Raw genomic sequence first — 22,836 nt, forward strand, 5'->3', positions numbered from 1 at the left:
TTTTCACGATTTTAAAATGCATTTATGAATTGAACTCTAGATAAGAATTTTCCACAGAAAAACGTATCCAATGTTAAGATAAGAGTCACAACAAATAGAAGATAAAGTTACAACAATCGATGTGTGTGTTAATGATACGATAACAATAGTATATTATCTGATTCCTAGTAAGAAGCCAGACACTGCAATACGTAGCTATAGTCGCCGGATATATCGTCCTGTAAATGAAATCGAGAGGAGGAGAACATTGTTGAATCTTACGTAGTTTTGCCATCGAACTAAGCAAACTTTATTGTTGTTAATAGCAAGCACAATACTATATTTATATGTGTGCATATATACAAGTACTATATGCAGAATAATTCACAAGGAAAAACACATGTATACAAAATAAAACACACATAAAAAATCAGTATAATCGAGACGTTAGACGTTATTGCACAGAGGGAATTAGGAAACTACATAAATAATTTCATACGTTTCTTTTTTTGTTCTTTTAAGTTTGTTATTTCTTCGAAATGCAACATTTTCTGTTTTTTTTTTGTTTTTGGCTTTTTCTATTTTAGCAGTTGGGGGGGAAATTTGGGTGTATATATCGTATGCTGGCTGGATCCGCTCTACCAAGCCGCTAGTGTGACTAGCACATATCCAATATCGGTTTCCGCATCCTCCTGTGATGTTTGCAGGAAAGATAGAAGCGTGAAAAGAGCAAATATCAGAGCATTTTATTTTGTATACATTGCTTAAGGCTTGGCTTTAAGCCATAAGTAATTCTTTGTAAGAGAATGTTATAGGTTAAAATCGTGTAAAATGGTTGAAGGAAGGAATTCTTGGTTCTATTAGCATATATATTTATGATCTGATAGCAACATACATTTAAATTTTCGCGCGTTTTCTTTGTAAGTAACATGTACATGCCATCTACACGACATGTACTTTACATGCATAAGCAGTGTAAATGAACATTAGCGGAAAGCAGCTTAAGCAGTGTAAATCGCTTGAACTTACTTTTAAATTTTAAAGTACGTTATACTGATCAGGAATATATATCTATGAGAATAACCGTTTTTTTCTTCCACACACATATCTTATATAAATTTTAAACCTTGAAAAACCATTGCCCAAGTTAATGAAAAGTGTTAAGCGACTAACAGAGCGCTGTTAGTAACATGACAGGCAGTGCAGTATATCCACAGAAACTCAAATTGAATTTTATATTTTTTCATCGTTTTTATTTTTTTTATTTTGTTGCGTTTTTTAACGATTTAAATAGCAAATGAGACTCGAAAAACAAAACAAAACCATAGCATAAGCTAAAACATAGTCAAATGTTATATATATATGTATAAGGATAAAATTATGTGCATGTTTCGTGCATAGTTATAATAATTAACATGATGCGAGAGACGGTAGAACTGATTTGTAGAACTGAATCTAATTCTGTGGGCCTTAAATGCACTGTACATTGCTCGTCTTCTTGAAAATCTTGTTCCAGTATAAAATCTACACGAAAGTGTTTAACTATTCGATATCTGAACTCTCTCTTTTTGTACATTCTATTAAGTGTATGTGATAGATAGCTTAAGGCTTGGAACAGACGACAGTGAAAAGGTATTGTTGGAGCTGATTCTTGATTTTTGGTTGGGGGTTTCTTTTCTAGAATCCAACAATGGCCAATAGGGCGCGCTTATAATCGCCAGATGTGTCGCCCTAAAAATATAGAATATGCCACGTTTTAATGTTTTTTTGTATGCACACAAATGAAATTAAATCAAGTTTAAGGGAAAGTTATGGCATTGCGGGAAAGTACTGGGAAAATATCTACAGAATAGATCGATGCATTGCGGATATAGAAGAATGAGTTATGAGGTTTGCATTATAAAAAAAAGAACAGCACCAAAGGCAGCTAAATGATTAGATGGATTATATATCTCTCTGACAGATACGCATTCGATGAGGTGTTATTTTTGGGGTATCACACCCCGTGCAAGGCACAATCAAATGAGTTAATTATAAGGATAGTAAAAATCGGTATTTACCTTGATCCACGACTCCAGGCTCTTGCCGTACTTGTTCTGGAATGCCTCCTTGATGTCACCCAGATCGATCTCCGAGCGACTGACAACGATGCGGATTAGCGTCTTGTCCTTGGTGCCCATGCCAGCCATGGAATCGTGCAGACGCTCCGAGAAGTAATCGATCTTGGACTTGCAGCACTTGACTATAGGAAGAATTTTAATCATAAGTAAATAATTCAATCAGTTAGGAGTCCAAAACGTACCAATGGCAAGGAATCCCTTCTCCACAGAGCCACTGAATTCCTTCTTGATGGCCTTCTCGATGTCGTTGCCGGACAGGTTCTCGTATTCGAGGAAGATCTGACGCAGCTGCTGGTATGAGCGGGTGATGAGGATCGAGTTGAAGGTGGACTCATCAGTGCCCCACTGTCCCTCGCCGGCGTCGTGCAGAGCCTGAGCATCGGCGATGGCCGCAGCCTCATCGACGCCCTGGTTCTCGTCACGATTGCCTTGGACGAGGGACACGCAGAGGCGCTTGAAGTGTCCACTGGTGTCGCCCTTCAGGTCCGACTCCAGAGACTTGCCAAAGCTCTGCTCGTAGAACTGGGCAATGGTCTTGATGCCATAGTTGGAGAGGGTGCAGAGGATCTCAATGATGGCCTCCTCATCGGTACCCACTCCGGAGATGGCGTCGTGCAACTCCTGGGCATAGAACTGTGGCAGCGGTGTCATCAGAGCCAAAATCACATCCTCGAACTTGCCGCCCAGCTCCGACTTGAGGTCCGAAATCAGATCCTTGCCGTACGAGGTCTTAAAAGCCTCCGCAATCTCCAGACGCTGCACAATGCCGCGACGGGCCAGGATTTCAATGATCGCCTTCTCATCGGTGCCGAAGCCCTTCATGGCCTTGCGCAGGATTGCCGCATCCTCAACGGGATCGAAGGGATCTGCCGGGTAGACAGTGGGTGTGCACTAAAGATATAGAAACCACAGAGATTGAGTAAGTAAGTGAGTAACAAGCCTGAGTAATTCCTTATCACAGAGGGAGAGTGCGGCTGATGAATACTTGTGTTTTTTTCTACATATGTGAGGCACGTAATACCCGTAAAGGTTCTGCTCTCTGACTCAGCAGCATTAAGCAGAACAATGTTTTTAGAACTTATTTATACTATATACGATTATTTGCCTTTTTCCTTTTGTTATGCTAATTTAGCTTTGCATTGTACATTATCTGCGGTTCTTTCTTTTTTGGCACTGCTGTCAAGCTCTTATCAAAAAGAGACCTGATAGGAATTCCCAATCAACGGCACCTCATGCCCTATCTGTCAGTACTGGTTTTTCAGTAATTATCTCGACTACGAGTACTCTATACAATTTAATGAACGTGTAATTGCTCCAGTAAATTACAGATAATTGGTTTGTAGATTAAAGGAAAGACTTGGACTTTGTATGAATGGGATATCTTTCAGTGCAGAGAAACACCCTCTTTGGCTTAATAATATTAAGAAATAGAATACAATTCCTTCCCCAGATCCCCAGATTGAATCCATTCTCTACTCACCTTGAACGGATAGTATTCAGCGGAGCTCATTTTGATTTGGTTGTTTGTGGAAAATCTGTAAATGGCATAATAATAATAAATAATAATAATAATAAAGCATAATTATTATTAAATATTTGATGTGTAAAAGGAAACCAAATCGTGCTAGAGGTCGCATGGGAGCTAAAGAACGTGTTCAAACTCAAGACCGGGGCCCTGCCCTATGACATCATTCTAGAGAGGGCCGTGTTGGAAACTCTCGCAGTACGCATACGCATCAAACTACACATTTTCCCCATTGATTTTACGTACCCAAAGAGCCTGATGTTTTTCTAGTTTTATTTCTGCTTCAACCCGAACCAAGTTCAACGAAACGAACAACTGGAAAGGAAAGTGAAAGTTTTCAGTGGTTCGGTAGCTAGGGAAATGGAACTTAAATTGGGCTTGGGCTTGTCTGATAAGTATAAATGTTGTTTCGTGATAGCTGCAATGAGCAAGACGAAACCCACACGAAATGGCCTTATAAACGGATGAGCTCATTCCGTTCTGCTGTGGAACACATTGCGGACATGACACGTTTATGGCCAAGAGAGAGAAAGCTTCAGGGAAATGCCGCCACCCAGCCGACATACTATCCGCATCACCTGCCTCTAGCATAACCAGTTGGGTTGTCAACTGGGACACTATCTTATTTTTTTTTTTTTTTTGGCACATTGAGCTGATATAATCCGGAAAATCAATAGTGCCAAATGACTTTATAGTAAATGGTATTTTTGAACCAAGTTTCGGCAGGGGACATGCACATGTTGCGCCAGAAATATGCGTAGAAAGTCAACAGAAGATACAACAGAAAAAAACAACATTGAAAAAAGCAAAGACGTGGCGAAGCTTCCAAACAGGCCAAAACCATCAACAAAAACGCCTCTGCAGGCCAAAAGCTATAGAGCTATAAACAAACAACAATTTTCTTGGCCCCAACCATAAGATATTGTAGCTCTGGAACCGGTTGTTCTGGATTGTACATACATCTGCTTTTTTTTTGTGTTCAGACACAAAATTTATTGTTTTTTCTGGCAAACAAATTTTTGGAAGTGATGGAAGAACTTGAAAATCAAGAGACGACCACTTGAATGCCCTTCATTGGGGATGGATGGGTTAGACATCCAATTATTCATTCATGACGTTCTTCTATAAATAGCCTCCAAATGATCATTAAGTATGAATCATAGACTCGTGAGATCTGTGACGTCAATGTGAAGCTTTAGACGTGACTCGAGTTTTGAGACCGGAGAGAAAAACTAGAAAAAATGGGCCTTTAAAGAGAGCTCTGGAAATGGTCTAGCTCGTGACTCGTTCGAAAATGTGTGAATAATTTCATAAACAAAAGCTTTCCGACTTCGAACAACTCTTTTCGGACTGTACCTCGAATTTATATTCACGAATGTGTTTTATGGCAATGTTTAATAACTTAGTCGGTAGTAAACCTTGATGGCACACCTTTATAATTGCTCGACCTAAAATGCGATACCAATTGCAAGCAAAGGAATGTCACTTGACAACATACGATGCGATATGAGTAATACTATATAGTGCACTTGTATAGATGTGTCTGACTGTAGTTGGAATGGAAGCTTCCTGGGTGTGCAATTGAAGTTGATTGAATTAAGTAGAGAGATCGGATAAGCAGCACGATTCTTTTTTATTCTAAAGAACTCAATTGGAAATACTTTCGAAAAAGTAAAATAGAGTAAAATTGAAACGAGATGAACCACAAGTCACACGCGTCTGCGGCTGGGAGAGGAGAGCACAAAGCGTTAGAGAGAGAGCGAGACCGAGACCCCACCACATTTGATGATGTCATCTTTGGCTAGCAAATTAAGTGTTTTTTTCTCTCCTTTTATCTGGTTGTAGTTGAAAGGGGCGGCGCAAATTTCAATCGAAAAGTAAATAAATGTGAGATTTCATCTCTCTCTGGGTCCCAAGGTTGTGGCCACGTCCACGTTCAAGTGTTCTGTAGCTAATTCCCAGAATTACTCGTATAGTAATGCCCTTGGCATACGAAATCATACACTTTCTTTTGCACTTTTCGTTTGTTTTTGCACTTGTATTTTGTTGGTGGTCAGACAATACGACACAACGGGGCGGGACACAACGGGAACTAACAAAATGGGTAATCTAGGAGTGAAATTCCACAATAAATTTACCAAGTGATATTTTTAACGTACAAACTTTTCGAAGCGAACTGTAAGCGAGAGAAGAAAATACTGAATCATTTGACGCTCGCGGTCGTCACTTTTATATGTGGGGCTCTCTCTCTCTCTCTCACTGTGGGGCCGCTGCCGCTTCCATTGGAATCATTGGAAGTGTAAAAGCCGGTGTATGGGATCCAAAAGAGAGAGAATGAGAGGGAGTATTGGGGTGTTGGTGAGTTGGCGTCTTATGGGGGGCATCGCTGGTTTACAGACTAATTGAAAATATCAGATTTTTCACTGGTTCTCGGATGAAAATTGATTAAATTATAATCTATACACAGATTCCAATTAATTAATAGCATTATAAAGTTCTATGTATAAAGCTGTGTGTGCAGATCTCATCTAGATTGGAAAACCATGCTCTCCTAGGCTCTAGGCAAATACCGTATCTGGATGAATCACCAGATCAATGGAAGCTGCTGATGCGATAACCATGACGTGAATCTTAATATAGCTTTGATATTTACATAGTAATAATGGCGCCACAGGGAAAAATGTGAGGAAATTATGAGTAATCTGTTTCCAGTATCTGTTTCCAAATTAAGTGGGTCAGTTCATAACGGCTAAAATTTTGAACCGCTGTCGCTCTTCTCTTTTGGTATTCATTTGAATTGTATTTATATTTGTATTTGTATTTACGGTATATTTGTAAAATTTGACGGTATATTTTGGTATTTAATTTAATCGGTAATAACCGGTTGATAGCAATGCGTCCCATCCCAATGCATTTAACATTTTTGGGCAAAATACAAGAAATGCAAGTGTTTAAAATAAGCCAGTCAAGTAAAAAATAGGTTATTCAATTGTATAAAATTACGTCTTCAGGGCAGTGGGTTCTATATAGCTTGTAATATTCGACGGAATAACAGAAACGAGGAATATGTATAATAGAACTTGAATTCGTCAGTATAGTTAAGGTATATTTTTTAAATGAGACGGTATATTTTGGTATGTTTCTGAGGGTCGGACGCTATATTTTTTGTCCACAAATCCGCGGTCACACTGCACTCCATTCAATAATTCCTTTTCGGCAATTGTTTAAAAAAATTGTTTAAACATTTCCCGATAAACGTTCGACAACATTCTGCTACTTTTACAGCATCTGTTCTGCATTTATAGTTTGTGAGAAGCCCGTAAGTAAATCATAAATAGCCGCTATGCAGTTATGCAGCGACACAGCCCCTCCCATTTATTATCTGAATGTAAAAGAAAACCTGCCCCGCCGACTAGTGTGTGTTTATCTTTTGTGGCAGATAAGGATAAGCCAGTAGTATGTGGAAAGCAAGTGCTGGTCATCAGATACAGGCCACGAGTGCCGCCGAAGATGATGACTGGGAGACCGATCCGGATTTTATCAACGATGTCAATGAACAAGAGCAGCGCTGGGGATCGAAGACGATCGATGGCAGTGGCCGCACAGCGGGCGCCATTGAGTGAGTCATTATCTCATTAATTTCGCTGGAAATACGAGTTCATTGTTTTCATTAATGTTCTTTCCCTGTTTACAACAATGCCAGCATGGACAAGTTGCGCGAAGAGACGGAACGCTCGGACTTGGACAAGAAAAAGCAATTATTAAAGGATCAGAATGCTGGCTATGGCTACGGTGGAAAGTTCGGTGTGGAGAAGGATCGAATGGACAAGTCGGCGGTGGGCCATGACTACCAGGAAAAGGTGGCTAAGCATGCCTCGCAGAAGGATTACAGCGACGGATTCGGTGGTAAATTTGGTGTGCAATCAAATCGTGTTGACAAATCAGCTGTGGGCTGGGATCACATCGAGAAGGTTGAGAAGCATGCCTCACAGAAGGATTACTCGTCGGGCTTTGGTGGCAAATTCGGTGTGCAATCGGATCGAGTGGATAAATCGGCCGTCGGTTGGGATCACATTGAAAAGGTCGAAAAACACGAGTCACAGAAGGGTAAGAGATTCTCATTCTGATGGCTCAACAACACTATAGCCACGATTCTTTGTTCTAGATTACTCCAAGGGCTTTGGGGGTAAATTTGGTGTCCAGGAGGATCGTAAGGACAAATCCGCGGTGGGCTGGGATCATAAAGAGGCCCCACAAAAGCATGCCAGCCAGGTGGATCATAAGGTCAAGCCAGTCATTGAGGGAGCTAAACCTTCGAATCTGCGTGCCAAATTCGAGAATCTGGCCAAGAACTCCGAGGAGGAGTCGCGCAAGCGATCCGAAGAGCAGAAACGTTTGCGCGAGGCTAAAGACAAGCGGGATCGGGAGGAGGCAGCCAAGCAGACGGTCGCGGAGAACACTCCCCGAACCTCTACTGAAACGCCGCCACCGAAGGGCAGTCGGGCGGCCATCCAGACGGGTCGGGCTGGAGGCATTGGCAATGCCATCAGTGCGTTCAATCAAATGCAATCACCCGTCTCTGAGACACCTCCGGCACGCAAGGAACCCATTGTCATTCCCAAAGCACTGCCGCCTAAAGTGGAAGTGGCTGACGAACCACAACCAGAGTCACCAGCTCCGGTTGCTGCTGCTGTTCCTGCTCCCGCTCCTGCGCCTGTTGTGGTCAAAGAGGCAGCACCCCCCGCAAAGGTCATTGCTCGACCTCCGGATGTTGTGCCTCAGATTGAGGTTGAGACCGTGGACACGCCCCCCAGAAGTGAACCCACATCCCCAGCGCATGAGCCAACGCCTCAAGTGCAACGTCAGGCCGAACCGCAATCGCAACCGCAACCTGAACCTGAGCGAGAGCCTGTGGCGGAACCGCTATATCAAAATCAGGCGGAGATTAAGGCTGCCTCGCCACAGCCACCGGCAGCTTCCCCCCTTCCACCATCAACGAATGGTGCCACGCCTGAGCCTGCCCCAGAAGCTGGTGCTGCTGCTGCCACAACCTCTGAGGAGGCCATCTATGCAAACTCTGATAATCTTGCCGACTACTTGGAGGACACTGGCACACATGCCCTGGCGCTCTTCGACTACCAGGCGGCCGATGATGATGAGATATCGTTCGATCCCGACGATTTGATCACCCACATCGAGAAGATCGATGATGGGTGGTGGCGTGGACTGTGCAAGAATCGCTATGGCCTCTTTCCGGCCAACTATGTGCAGGTTGTCGAACAAAATTCCTAAGTTCCATGAAACAGTATGCTTCCGTTTGAAATTCACGATAGAACAAAATCAAATTGTATTTACTTTACTTACTAACCGAAACAACAAATAATACAGATGTTGGATTATAAAATCGATCCACTACTAACCCAAACCCATTTTGTGTGCCCCTCCCCCCACAAGCATTGTGTCCCATTTTGTGTGCAACGAACTGCTAGAGATTGAAATTATTATTGTAATTTGTTATTCTAGCACTTGAACGAACTATTCATGGTATTCCATATATATTTGATATATCATTTACAAAAATGACCATTTTACATTCTTTTTGTATCATTTAATAGTATATTTTTCAAAGAAAATACTATGCCAAACTATATTTATGTTTTTCGCCTTAAGAAATCGCATGTGCAAAAATTTTTACATTATTCATTTGATATTTTATTAGTTGCTTATGAAGTTTTTGATGATGTGTCAAAAGAACGATTTTGCTCTTTTTAAATTGTATAAAGTCTATGAATGTTTCCCATGTCAGGTAAAATCTAATGTTAAAGACAGTCACAACAGAAAAGTCTGCTCTTTTGATAAATAAATACTTAATAAAGTTTATCAATAACAAATATTATTTAAGGATGGTTTTCAGAGTCACGACGTCGTTTGGTTTCCTCTTTAGTGTGTGGTAGGGCCTTTGCAGGGCTGCTTCTCTTGAATAAAGTGCCTTTTTTTCTTATCTTTTGCCTACACACTTGACCCAAACAGTGAATAATTCAAGGGATACTTACAATTGCTGAAATGGCGTACTATATACTGGTCGTTTGTAATGAATCATATCATTTATGGTGCAGTGGCAGTGACAGTGGCGGCTGGACAAAGGGAATGAGAACTTTGCATTGTGCCGATTAGTCAGTTTTTTCTTTTCAAGAACAAGCCATATTTCCATAGCTTAGACACGGCGACATGTTATTTAGCTTATCACAAATATTGGGCGTCGGATCACAATCGAAAGAAATGTCAGACCAAATCAAAATCAGTAACCGATAAAATTGATTTATAAATTGAATTTTTGATTTTAGAGGGTATTACGATAAAGTGTGCGTGTTGTGGGTAGCGTTGGAAATACTACATTGAGATTGTCTGTCAAGTCAAATGCTTGTGTGGGACGGGGTCTAAATCTCGTAATTGTATACGCGTAAACTTACCGTAAACCTGTGGTTAATGATAAAACAGAGGGCCAGATAGCGAGGGAGAGAATAGTCCCAGCCCCTACGGAAAATTTGTCGTACGTCATGGGGCGTGGGCACGAATCTGCTGAGGGTCCTGAGGTATTATCAAAAAATCCCCTATCAAAAAACGCTCCAGCCAGCCGTTGGTGGGCACGGCATGTTTTCTCGCTCTGCCCCCTCTGTCCCTCGGGGGCTGTAATCAGCAAAACATAAGCCTCGCGAGCGAGCTACTGCCGGCAGCCAGAGAGAGAGCAGAGGCAGCATTTGTATTTCGAATAAATAGCGGCTACAGTTAAACGCCAGCACTCGTCATTCAGCGGTGATCGTGTTCAGAGGCAGACGTGCGAAACTCAAAACCAACGTATTATCGTTACAGAGGTATGTTAATTTAGCAGCGAGCTTACAGCGAATGAAAAAGTTCGTTCTTAATCGGTATATTAACGGTATATTTCGGTATATTTTATCGCGGTCAGAACAGGGTGAGCATTTACCATTATATATTTAAATATACATTTTGAAGTCGGTAAATATCAATCTATTCAATTTGCATTCAAATCCTTGTCTCTTATTCACTTCCAAACAATTTCTATTTGGCGCGAAATTCTCGTATCCACGACACGGATTTTAGCAACATACTAAATACCCTGGGGAAAAGGATATTATAGAATTGAGGATATGTTTGTCATCTCAGGCGCCAAATCTATTTTAACGATATTTTGGAGTTAGTAATCTTCTAACAGAAACCAAGAATAGGTACCGGGATCGATATATATATCATATGCCTAAATAGTAACATAGTAATAGGGTAAAACATGTCAATCTGAGACAAAGTCATTAGTTATTCGAAACGTTCAGCTTGGAAAACAGAATTTAAATGTTCATTTTATGATATAGGGTATAGATATATCCGAACTAATAGGGGATACCTGTTCACCAGCAACATTCCATACACACTTACGTTTTAATCGGCCATTGTTTGACCTTTTTTGTTTGAACCCTTTTTTATACACAATCAAATATAGAAGAGAACTTAAAATTAGACAATCATGTAGAAAATTGATTCATTAATCGGGTAAAATTATGTGTTTACTTATGAGTGATTTAGCTAAGTAGTAATATTTAACCGAATAGAAAAATCGAGGACTATGATTTTCGAACATGAACACAAACCGATTAACCCATTGCTGACCAGTCGGTATTAAAGTAAAAACCACGAAAATAATACGTCTTGAAATATTTTTGCGTTGTTCAGGTAAAAGATATTGTGGGGGTTTTTTTAAAGTTGAAAGAAGGCTAGGATGGATTTAGCAAGATGAATTTACAACCAGTAATATATGTCGCATTTTCCCTCAAGGTGTTCACCTAGTTAATTAAAGGGGGCTTAAGTGGGCTAAGTTCGTTTTTTCATCGGCATGAGCAGAGCAGCTGGTTGCAAGAAAAAAAGTTATTAAACAAAAAGAGCTGGCGGCATAAGGGGAGGGGACGCACGAAACGAAACTGCATGTCACGTCGCTGTGGCCGCCAGATACTCGTCAATTGCCGTTAAATAAGTCAACAATTGGAAGCTGAAGCAGAAGTTCCTCCGCTGGCACTGACTGGGCTCTGCTCGCTGCTTCTGTCTGGTGTTGTTTGTTCAACGTCACCGAATTCGTAAATTGTTCCACGAGCGGGTCTTACGGAATGAGTAAAATGTTCATAAAATGCATATAAGTGTTGTGTCGCCTTCGTTTAGTGCTCTTCTTGTGTGTGTGATATAATAAAGGAAAACAAAACGGTTTGAAATATTTACCAGACCAATACTGTAATTTTCGCCGCTGCCACCTTCCCATCCATCCCGCACCACCCAATCAACAAGCTGTTGCAAGTAAGCCAAATTGTGTTGAAATTAAACCTAATTCTCGGTTAGGAAGTGGTGTTAACCTGAAATATTCAATAATTTACATTATGGCTTATCTTGTTGGCCATCATCTCTCTCATTTTATTATGTTGAGAGTGAACAAAACATATGTGTGAGGTGTGTGAGTGTGTGTTTGTGAGTGCGCACGCAGGTGTGTGCCAATAACAAAACGTGGGTCCCATGTTGTATTTTAGCAAGGTGAGGTCTTTAAATATCCCTCAAGGAGTGAGAAAGAGTGAAGAATATAAAGCTGTGAATAATCTTATGGAGTTGCTTAATTGTTCTACCTCTATCTCCAAGTCCAAATAAGTAAACCATGTTCAGAGCTTTCCTTGAGAAGACATTACCTTATCGCCTCTTTAACTTATTGAGGCACTCAAAGAATGGTTTTTTTTTTTGATAAGAAACGACTTTTAAAATGGTAATTGCTAAACAATAGGACGCAAATATTCCCAGTGTTTGTGCTGTCGTGATAAAAAAGCCCTAGCGTTTGTACTTCAAAAACCTGCAACGAATTCTAAACTTAAACCGAATAAGTAGAGATCAAAAAAGCAGTTAACCCGTCGTTGGTAAAAAAGTAATTTAAAAGTTGATGTTACTATAATTTAGGAATATTTTCGCTAACATTGTCTGGTGTTTTGTTGTCAGCTAAAAATTTTAAGTTGATTTTTTTGCATTTTCCGCTTATTGAGCAAATTGCTACGCAGTTTTTTAAATTTTTTGTTTTGTTTTGGACAGCAAAAAATAAGCAACTTTTATTTGGAGGGAGGACAAAGTCAAAATACACAAAATATACACAAAAAGAAATGCCAGAGATGGGGGACCGACGTTTTATATACCCTTGCAGATTGATTGATCCTGTTTCGGACATCAGAGATGCTTGAATGGTGCAAAATCATAATACCCCTTTCGAGTGTAGAAAAATATGGAAAATTAAATTGGTGTGGTATTTAATGTAGTGGATTTCTTTGTTTATTTTGGGCGTACACGAGTATTTCATCTGCAGTAATCAGAATTTATGACTTCTGATATGTACAATCAAGGAACTATCAACAATGTTTTCCGCATGGCGAACACGTAGCTAAAATATATACGTACACATATCGCAATATACGATATCATTCTGAGTACTATGGAAGACATATTTGTGTGTGTGCATCAGAGACCCACAACTGGGTAAACAGAACCGTTTAAATGTTGAGACAAATACTACACGTATTCCAATGAACCAGAAAACGAAACCAACAGTTGGATTCATTACAATTTGCGTTAAATCTTGACCATAGATAGAAGCCAATTGGCCATTAATGGCGACATCTAGATATGACCAAACTTGTGTGTATAATATATAAGTAAGGCCTCTACATAATAAGGCATCGCCCGATGCTCTGCAAGTCTTTGTCTGGAAAGCAGCAACTGCAAAGCAGACGCAGAGGAGGCGGCGGCCAGACGAGAGCGCCTGTCAAGGTGAACCAGCTGATGGTATTTCCAACCTGCTGGAGGGAACAATATCTTTTGAAGAGCTCGCCAACAAGCATTCATTACACAGTTATTACACACATGTATAATGTGCTTTTAATCAAATAAACAAATGGAAAGAGTTACATATGTGCAGGTCAATAGACTGCTTGTTGTATCACTTGCAACTTGATATTAAATCGTTTCGTTAAGTCGCAAATAAAACAAAATTACAGACTTGAAATACACTTGTAGACTCTTAGAAATGATTCACAAGGCCTGTGGCTGTAGTGTTATTTCCTCATCCGTGCGTACTATATATTTATATAATATATATATTACAGTAATACGCTGTATCAGCGTTATCAATTAAACGGAACATGTGACTGTCAAACTACGAGTAAAAAACTCGTACATATGTACATCTGTATATTTTCTGTTTTATTGCCACATGTGTACGAATGTATACCGGGAAAATGTTTCTAGTTTTCGGATGATCACTCCAAATTTGAAATGGAATATGGAATGTTATGGCTGCAGAAATCGCAGTCGGAGATAATTATATTTTATAACTTTTTGTTTGTTGTTTTTATTATGATAATGCTAATTGAGTCAGAGATCAGACAGACGTAATAGTAGATGCTCAATTAAATGGAAGTTGTGAGAATCGCAGGTGCAACAATCGCGCACATTGAATATTTTTTTTATGTATAATTAAACGTAGAGCCTTTGATGGACAGTCAAAACAATCGAAGCAGAACTGAACAATAGATTCATGTACATATATGTATGTATAATGACTAAACAAAGGCTGACCATATTCTCGGCATATCTTGCAGCATGTCGTCGAATGAGGCCTATCACAAGAACGTTGAGCCGGGCGGCGGTGGCGATGGTCCAGGCGGTTCGAGTGCGAGTGGGAGTAATGGAGGAGCATCAGGGAGCAGCCATAGCAATCAATTGCATCACCAGCAGATACTCAATGAGACCACATATCTGAAACCGGCCGCCAAGCAGGCCTACTTCAGCGATGAAAAGGTCCTCATACCCGAAGATGATCGCACAAATGTAAGTCTCAATACAAACAAACAAAAAATAGAAGAAAAACTAGAACTAACAGAACTTGACCTTCCCCTTACCAGATGGGTTTCAGTTTTCGCAAGCTGTGGGCCTTCACGGGACCCGGTTTTCTCATGTCCATTGCATATCTAGATCCCGGCAACATCGAATCCGATTTGCAGTCGGGTGCCGCCGCCAAGTACAAAATCTTGTGGGTCTTGCTTTGGGCCACTGTCTTGGGTCTACTCATGCAACGCTTGGCCGCAAGGTGAGTGTGTGTCTGTCTAAATCTCTCTCTCTCTTTCTCTCTCTTAATTTTGGATCATTATATTTTTCAGGCTGGGTGTGGTAACGGGCTTGCATCTGGCTGAAATGTGCTATCGCCAGTACAAGCGTCTGCCGCGTTGGATACTCTGGATCATGATTGAGATAGCCATCATTGGATCCGATATGCAGGAGGTCATTGGCACGGCCATTGCCATATATCTGCTATCGAATAAAGCGTAAGATTCGAATCGCGTGCTATGTGATGATTCTGTATAGTTGATGATTTGGTTGTTTTTTATAGTGTACCTTTGTGGGGTGGAGTGTTGATCACTATTGTTGACACGTTCACGTTCCTGTTTCTGGATAAATACGGTTTACGTAAGCTGGAGTTCCTATTTGGGTTCCTCATCACCATCATGGCAGTCACATTTGGCTATGAGGTAAGCCAAAAAAAAAACCCCCTAAATTTTAAGTAGATTTATTCAAAAGAGCAAAAGTTCCCCTAAGAGGCACTCAATTGTCGGTCGGGCGTGAAAAATTAATAAAATGTTTAAACAATTGCGATAAAAACTCAGACACACAAAAAAACGAAACTAAATGATGTGTGTGATTTTCTCAAAAAGCGATTGTCACGAAATTTGCAAATTACCGAATGGCGCGGGGCGTTGTCATTCTATTGATTGGAGCACCCAGCAAACGGAAGCCCTTTAAACGAACCTACACATTTCTATTAGGACTCACTTTCTTTGCCTCATAAATCAGAGTCACGGAGACACATATTTACAACAGCGATAAAGATAATAAGTAATTGTACATGAGTCGTCTGTCTGCCCCAGTCAGAGCAAACCCCCGGAGATGATTAGATAAGCTTGCACTTGCACATTTCATATCATGTGGCAGATGTGGAAGCACATGATGCTGCCCGGAAATGGGACAAACAAATTCCAGATGGGACAGAGCAATTACAGGCCTTATCTGTTTGTTGTATAAGCCAAAATATTGTATGCCTTATCCATGGGGGACTTTTCTGCGCCATCGAGACGCAAATAATGAGCAAGCACTTGTGGTATTTCGGGGGAATTTTCTGTCAGTACTTATTAATCCCATGTTTATTACCAATCCTCTTAGTATATTGTCTCTGCACCCAATCAAGTGGAGGTGCTTGAGGGCATGTTTGTGCCCTGGTGCTCAGACTGCAATTCAAATGTACTGCTGCAGGCAGTGGGTGTCGTAGGAGCTGTCATCATGCCACACAATCTGTACTTGCACTCGGCTTTGGTCAAGGTAAGACCTACATCAAAAATATCTACGAAGGAATCCATAATTCATAGAGCTCTTGTCTTTTCATTTACAGTCCCGTGATATCGATCGTCGCCAGCCAAAGAAAGTGAGCGAAGCGAATTTCTACTTCTTTATTGAGGCCTCCGTGGCCTTGTTTGTGTCGTTCATCATAAACCTCTTTGTGGTGTCCGTCTTTGCCCATGGAATGTATGGCAAGACCAATAAGGATGTGGTGAGTGGAATCGCTTCGTTTCCCATCTTTAGGACCTAATCATGGATTCCCTTTCGTTATTTTGTTAGCTCGATATCTGCACTGACAAATCGATGTACGAGGATGCAAAAATGTCGTTTGTGGACCACCAGAATGGAACGGCCATCATCGATGCGGATCTGTACAAGGGCGGCCTTTTCCTGGGATGCACTTTCGGTGCTGTGGCCATGTACATTTGGGGCGTGGGTATACTGGCCGCTGGCCAGAGCTCCACCATGACTGGCACCTATGCGGGTCAGTTCTCAATGGAGGGTTTCCTCAATCTACAATGGCCGCGCTGGTGTCGCGTGCTGGTCACGCGCTGCATTGCCATCATCCCAACATTCTGCCTGGCCATGTTTAGCAAAATGGATGATCTAACCAACATGAATGACATCCTGAATGCGGTGATGTCTCTTCAGTTGCCCTTCGCTGCAATACCCACCATAGCGTTTACCTCATGTGCGGCAATTATGGGAGAGTTTGTCAATGGATTGTGAGTGTCTCGCGATATACCCCTACTCTTGGCTTTATTTAATTCTATTTTTTTACTTTTAGGGGCAACAAAATCGTTTCTATCTGTCTGACCATTGTGGTAATTGGCGTCAATCTTTACTTTGTGATTGTCCAAGTGGAGAACATGCAGATCCAAGGTGGTCTACTGGCCTTAGTTTGTGAGTAGTCGTAAATCTTTCATCATTCCGAACTTGCTAATGATTGCCTTTCTTTCTTTTTTGGATTGCAGGCATATTTGCCATTCTATATATACTATTTAATTTATATCTTGTGATACACATGGCCGCCTGCATGGGCAATCAGCGTCTAATGAATAGTCGAGTGAGTACTCCACACACACACACGGGACGGGCGGCACTTATCAATTGGCCTTAAGAAATCAAAAATCACAAATCACATATCGCGAGATATCGCCCATCAACTGGCGGTCTGACACTATCTATTTACGTGACTCTGACCACCAAATGGAGGCTTAGTGTAGGGCTTATGCACTGTAGTTGGGGTCCCACTTCATCTACTGGTACTAAATGGTGTTCTCTGTCTCTCTGTTTTACAGTGGGTGCAGCGTTTTGTGTTGCCAAGCCAGAACAGCTTTTCGATAAAGAATGCCAACTCAACGTATGCCAGGTATGTCCAAGACAATTTCCATCAAATGTCAACCACATCATCACCATACACCCACACGCACCGATGCACAGACACACTTCACACTCACTCACTCTCTCTCTCTATATCTATCTCTCGTTGAGGGAAAACTCTAATCTAACCTTTTAGTAAACTATCTGATCTGCACTGAACTCCTCCGAATTGGCTTTAAAAACTTCAAATTTGTATCTTCCTTCCTACTAATTAAACTCCTCTACTAATCGTTCATCTGGTTACGAACACTCTCAAAACTAAAACTAACATTTCGAAAACATCTTGCTATGCTCTCTCTCTTCTTTCGACTCTTCACAGTGACGTAACCTTAGTTGTAGGCGAATCAGCTACTAACAAAACGGTGAAAGGTCTTGAAACCGTTTCGGAGAAGGTTCCTAACTGAATCATCTTGGTGACTCATTATGGCTAACCTCCCGCCCACACACAAATTCCCTTGTGATATTAACACTAAATCACACGCTTAACAACACTAACAAGTACCTAATAGGGCTCTACAAAACTCTTGAATTTACGAGCATAAGGCATGTCTTTAGGGGATCTACGTTTAGACATACAGCATTTACCCCATCAATGGTGGGATCCTATAGATAGTAAGAATAATATAACACTGGTAAGTCTTCACTGATTGCTTTATCAAGCATTGTGGGGTATTTTGTACTTTATAAGGCTTTTGGACGCTTAGCACGTTGAATAAAGTTTGAATTACTTGGAAAAGTCTTTAAATTTATTGTTGATTGGTCTCGGCTTTAAGTACTAAGAGAATATCATTCTAAACTGGATTCTGATTGAAAAGAAGGATGAAACGGAACACGTATCTAAAGTGGATGGCCAAAGAACATGAAGGAAGACAATTGGAGATCTTTCTACCCAAATATTTCTTATATATTTTAAGTTTCAGAATAGTTATAGCTCTAGTCAACCGCGGATTAGCTTTAATTTAAGGGTTTCTAGTTTGTTGGTTGGTTCAAGGGTTATCAAAAGCACAGTGGGCGTGGTACCCTCAACATCAAATTAATCACAAAAATTTAATTCAAATAAAACTAAAAACAAAATATGATTTGCTAAATTTCTTGTATTATATGTGCTCGACAACCCTGTTCTCTCTTACCTATGTTTTGTGTTCTATCACTGTCTCTCTCTGTTCTCTCTCTCTTCATGTACTGTATTATACTACACCCCACTCTTATACTCTCTGTCTTCTACTGATACCGGATTGATTGATGTTTCCCATTCATTTTGTGGCTAATTGAAATGTACAAAACCTACAACAAAATACAAAAAATATTCCCAATTGACACACAAAAACAAACAAAAACATACACGCACACACGAACAATGTGGAAATGGATTTTTTGGCATTGATACAAAACAATGAGAAAACGTTTTTCAAAATTATTGTTTTTCTAAAGAATGGCGCAAAATATGCAAAATTTTAATGCAACATAAAATAAAACGAAAGATAAATAATAATAAAAATCAATACAAATTGATTTCGGAACGCTTTGAGAACGCGTGCCATGAGAATTTCAATTAAAAATCCATTTTTGATTCCCCGAAAATGTGCTGCTGGCCAAAATCTGATTTTCTCTCTTTGTTGGGGTCTCGCATCAACATCTTCAACTCTGGATCGGACTTTGTACATATGTAAATGTGTATAAATAGCGAGCTGACTCTTAACGATAACGGAATCTCAAGAAACTCGATACAGAATCAGAATCAGAATCAACCCCAACGAAGCCAACTAAGATAGTCATAAGCGATAGATTTATACGAAATTTGTTTGCACTCACTCTTCTGTATGTAAATGTTGTAAAGAATTTATGCTCCTACTCTATAAGTATTAGATGTCCTTGAATCTCTATGTAGCTTATTTATTAGACAATTTGTACGTATTACTTAATCGAACACATTTGGTTGATATTAAAAGATTTGTACAAACCTGTATGCCTGCTGTACTTGATAATGGAGTATCTATGCCTAGTTGTATATGTATTTATTAACTGTAGAATGAAATAAATATTACAAATATTACAAACTCTGCTCCCCTTTCCAGACAATAATAAATACGAAATTCCTCTTAGTGTGTGTTTTGCCTTTGTTAATAACTTTTAATTGTTTCTGTGTGTGTTTTCTATCTCGTTGGAGTTGTTTGAATTTCTATGTCTATCCTATATATATCCTATATTTGTGGGATTTGAAATAGATGTTGTGGAAACAGAAGTTTTTATGTGTGTAACCATATCTTTTCTTCGTAATTTCTTGTGGAAAGAATATCTGATCTACAATGTATATATGGGGCTTTGTGTAGTTCTTGAACTTAATAGCAACTTAGTAGATTTAGGTAATAGCCGAAAGCCATATTAGCTACAGTTGCCTCCCTTCCATGTAGCTTTAGTTTATAGCTTTAAGCGCACAAAGTAAATAAATAAATGAATAGATCTAGGCGAACATTGATGTTGTAAAGAATGGTTTACATTAGAGCTACAACATTTAACAGACAAGGAAATTATCTTCAATTTGTAAGATATATATATGTATATTGCAATATATTGTATACATATATCATTTATATTAATGATCTATTGAAACGATCGATTGGTAGATAGATAGAAATATCGCATTTTGCATTTTTCTTAGTCGGATTGATTGATTGGTCAAGAAAATGCATATTTGGGTGAATTAAAAGATGGGTGGATAAAAGATGTATAACCCAAAAGGGGATGGAGTGTGTATCTATAGATATACATATATCTACAACACAATCTGTATATACATTTATATATATTTTTTTGAATAAATAAAAAACCCCTTTCCAAAAATTTGATCATCAGAATCAGAAACCGAAAGCATTTCCCCTACTTTTCTACCTAAACTGACCGAAGATTGAAGATTTAATCGAGAGAGAGAGATAAGCCACCTACACGCATACCTCAGTCATATCAATCAGCACTTACATCAGTCATCATTCACTTATATCTCTAAATATCCTTTGCAGGATTGCCACGAACGGCGACAACGAGGCGGACGTTATGGATGGCGAGGATGATGCGTAGCCATTACTGTGCTGCACTGATTCCGATGGCAGTGAGGAGGTTTGTTTCAACAACAGCAACAACAACGAGTCCGGGTGCCCCAGCAGCAACGTTAACGGCGGCCCTGGCCAGCATGTGGTCATCAGCTAGCATTGGCATTTGCATTGGCATTCGTCTGCATGGTTGCGACAGCAGCAGCAGGAGCAACAAACCACTCGACAATGGACACAATGTGGCAAAGTTCCCCTGGGCACCAGGCGGAATGGATTGGGTTTTATTGTGGCTTCGGGTATTATTTTTTAAATGGTTCTCCAAGAGAACCGGGGATCAGTGTAAAACAATAACTAAATTCGACTTTTAATGCATACCAAAAGAAAAGCAAAGCAAAGAAAAGAAAAGACCAGAAAAGCACATCCATAACAGATCATCATTATTCGAAATTTTCAAATGATCGAAAAACACTTTTAATTAATGCTAATAATCATAAAGTCTATTAATAATAGGGCTGTGAAATTAACTGAGCGTAAATCGAACCACATTTTATTGTCTAATCGTGTGTGAAATTCGTCTGTAGAAATTGCATACATTTGTGGAACCTTTAGAGAGCAAAGCAATTTTGTGTATTTCGTATTCCTTATTTATTTTATACTGTTTTACTTAAGAACTCTCTTTATGCAATGTTGCACGTTAGTCCATTCGAGTTCCATCATTTTCCTAGCTAGTTCATTATTCATTAAAAATATTTCAAAAATTGTTGTGTACAAAAATCACTATAAATAATAAAAATTGTATTCTATTAAGGATCCATTTTTGATGATTGTTGGGAACCTGTTTGAGGGATTTATATGGATATTTTATAAGGAAGATATGGGATAAAAGTTTCAGCGATTTATGTTTAAACAAATATCATTCTAATTTTAAATTAAATTTTAATCAGAGTCTGATGAGCAGCCTCTCCTTACTTACCGATTGTGTCCACTCATTTGAAGAGAAAAACCTTACGTCAGAAATGGGGATATTACCTAACCCTCTGTAAGGCCTGCTACCAACAGCTGAGTATTTCACGTAATCGACACTTAATTGCTAACTAATAGTTTAATTGATGAAAGCGAAAAGCCTGAGAGATTCATTCATTCGCTGATGAGGTGTCAGCTGTCAGGTGTGGGCGTGGATTAAAACGATAGTAACAATCATTTGAATAGGCGCATCCAATTTGTATTTGGATGGATCTAGAGCTTAGGGAACTATAAAAGGAGTTGGCTCGTTATATTCAAGCTCATCCATTAATTATCCGACAACAAGAACGAATCGTAATGAAGCTTTCACTTTTCATTGGATGTCTGACGATAGCGTTCGTATGGGGACAGCAGCTTCGTAAGTGGAATAAGATCTATCAGAGATTTATCATCTATTTAAGCTAACCAATTTATAGCTCCAGATATAGATAAATGTCAGGCTGGTGATGCGATCTGCATTGCCAAAACTATCACCTACATCTTACAGTCTTATCCCAAGGGAATACCCTCAATTGGACTAGATGCCGTGGATGCCATTAGCTTTCAGAATGTGATCGTTAGCCGGATGGAATCCTCAAAGTTGGATCTAAAATTCCATACCCTCACCGTGCGAGGCTTTGAGAACACCACCGTTCTGGATGCCAAGGGATTCGATGCAGATATACCACGGGTCTTCGAACTGAGTGCTTTTACTCCTCTGCTGCGACTTGAAGGGGAATACGAGACCCAAGGCATTCTTCTGACCATGCCCATCCAGGGCCGGGGACAGGCGTTGGTTGAACTAAAGAATTGCCAGTTTCGGTGCAAGGTGAGGGCTGTGGAAGATCAACGTTTGGATGGCAAACGCTATTTGGAGATACCAAAGGTTAAGTGTTTGGTGGATGTTCAGAGGTAAGCGAAGAACCAGAAGAGTTTTAATCAGTTCTGGTATCTTAATGGACTCTCATTTTGGCAGCATGCACATAAACTTTGACAATTTGTTCAACAACAAGGATTTGAGTGACACTATGAATGATTTGGCCAACAATAATTGGTTTGAAATCTGGAAAACACTGCGAAAAGGCATCAACTCGGCACTGGATCAGGTGGCCGGAACAATACTCAGGCGAGTGGCCAAAAAATTTTCGTATGATGATTTCTTTCAAGAATAGAAGTGAATAGAATAAAATATATGTACATACTCGAATAAATGTTGCATCTTTTTGAATGGCGTGGCCCATCTTCACTTCCGAGACATGAGGCAGAAATTTATAGATACATATATTTGCCACACTGAATTATA

General features: G+C 39.9%; 4 protein-coding genes across 9 annotated transcripts; 3 read left to right on the forward strand and 1 right to left on the reverse strand.

Annotated features, from left to right (window-relative positions):
- On the reverse strand, positions 1–22,745 carry LOC6594299 (annexin B9). Of its 3 annotated transcripts, XM_002019911.2 has the most exons (5): positions 22,736–22,745; positions 3,580–3,634; positions 2,282–2,990; positions 2,040–2,221; positions 1,211–1,710 (listed from the first exon to the last, which is right to left on the reverse strand). In XM_002019911.2, the coding sequence occupies exons 2-5, from the start codon at positions 3,607–3,609 to the stop codon at positions 1,657–1,659; spliced, it is 975 nt and encodes a 324-aa protein (XP_002019947.1). In that variant the 5' UTR covers positions 3,610–3,634; positions 22,736–22,745; the 3' UTR covers positions 1,211–1,656. The 3 variants fall into 3 exon arrangements, with proteins under 3 accessions (XP_026850244.1, XP_026850245.1, XP_002019947.1); XM_026994443.1 differs by lacking the exons at positions 1,211–1,710; positions 22,736–22,745 and adding an exon at positions 1–218; XM_026994444.1 differs by lacking the exons at positions 1,211–1,710; positions 22,736–22,745 and adding an exon at positions 392–671.
- On the forward strand, positions 6,888–9,222 carry LOC6594356 (hematopoietic lineage cell-specific protein). Of its 2 annotated transcripts, XM_026994442.1 has the most exons (4): positions 6,888–6,943; positions 7,064–7,243; positions 7,328–7,731; positions 7,790–9,222. In XM_026994442.1, the coding sequence occupies exons 2-4, from the start codon at positions 7,083–7,085 to the stop codon at positions 8,914–8,916; spliced, it is 1,692 nt and encodes a 563-aa protein (XP_026850243.1). In that variant the 5' UTR covers positions 6,888–6,943; positions 7,064–7,082; the 3' UTR covers positions 8,917–9,222. The 2 variants fall into 2 exon arrangements, with proteins under 2 accessions (XP_026850243.1, XP_002019948.1); XM_002019912.2 differs by lacking the exon at positions 6,888–6,943 and having other exon boundaries at positions 7,053–7,243.
- Positions 11,590–21,271, forward strand: LOC6594357 (protein Malvolio). Of its 3 annotated transcripts, none has more exons than XM_002019913.2 (12): positions 11,590–11,982; positions 14,313–14,541; positions 14,616–14,800; positions 14,871–15,035; positions 15,101–15,239; positions 15,928–16,083; positions 16,154–16,312; positions 16,381–16,826; positions 16,889–17,004; positions 17,076–17,167; positions 17,403–17,473; positions 20,502–21,271. In XM_002019913.2, the coding sequence occupies exons 2-12, from the start codon at positions 14,314–14,316 to the stop codon at positions 20,557–20,559; spliced, it is 1,815 nt and encodes a 604-aa protein (XP_002019949.1). In that variant the 5' UTR covers positions 11,590–11,982; position 14,313; the 3' UTR covers positions 20,560–21,271. The 3 variants fall into 3 exon arrangements, with proteins under 3 accessions (XP_002019949.1, XP_026850242.1, XP_026850241.1); XM_026994441.1 differs by lacking the exon at positions 20,502–21,271 and adding an exon at positions 17,804–18,220; XM_026994440.1 differs by lacking the exon at positions 20,502–21,271 and adding an exon at positions 19,169–19,450 and having other exon boundaries at positions 11,591–11,982.
- LOC6594358 (circadian clock-controlled protein) lies at positions 21,734–22,761 on the forward strand. The gene is made up of 3 exons (XM_002019914.2): positions 21,734–21,912; positions 21,971–22,445; positions 22,510–22,761. Exons 1-3 carry the CDS (start codon positions 21,852–21,854, stop codon positions 22,703–22,705), a joined length of 732 nt encoding a protein of 243 aa, XP_002019950.1. The 5' UTR covers positions 21,734–21,851; the 3' UTR covers positions 22,706–22,761.
- Positions 22,762–22,836: the final 75 nt, after the last annotated feature.

This window comes from Drosophila persimilis, unplaced genomic scaffold (assembly GCF_003286085.1).
Source record: "Drosophila persimilis strain 14011-0111.01,24,50 unplaced genomic scaffold, DperRS2 tig00003933-arrow-pilon, whole genome shotgun sequence".
Lineage (NCBI taxonomy): Eukaryota > Metazoa > Arthropoda > Insecta > Diptera > Drosophilidae > Drosophila > Drosophila persimilis.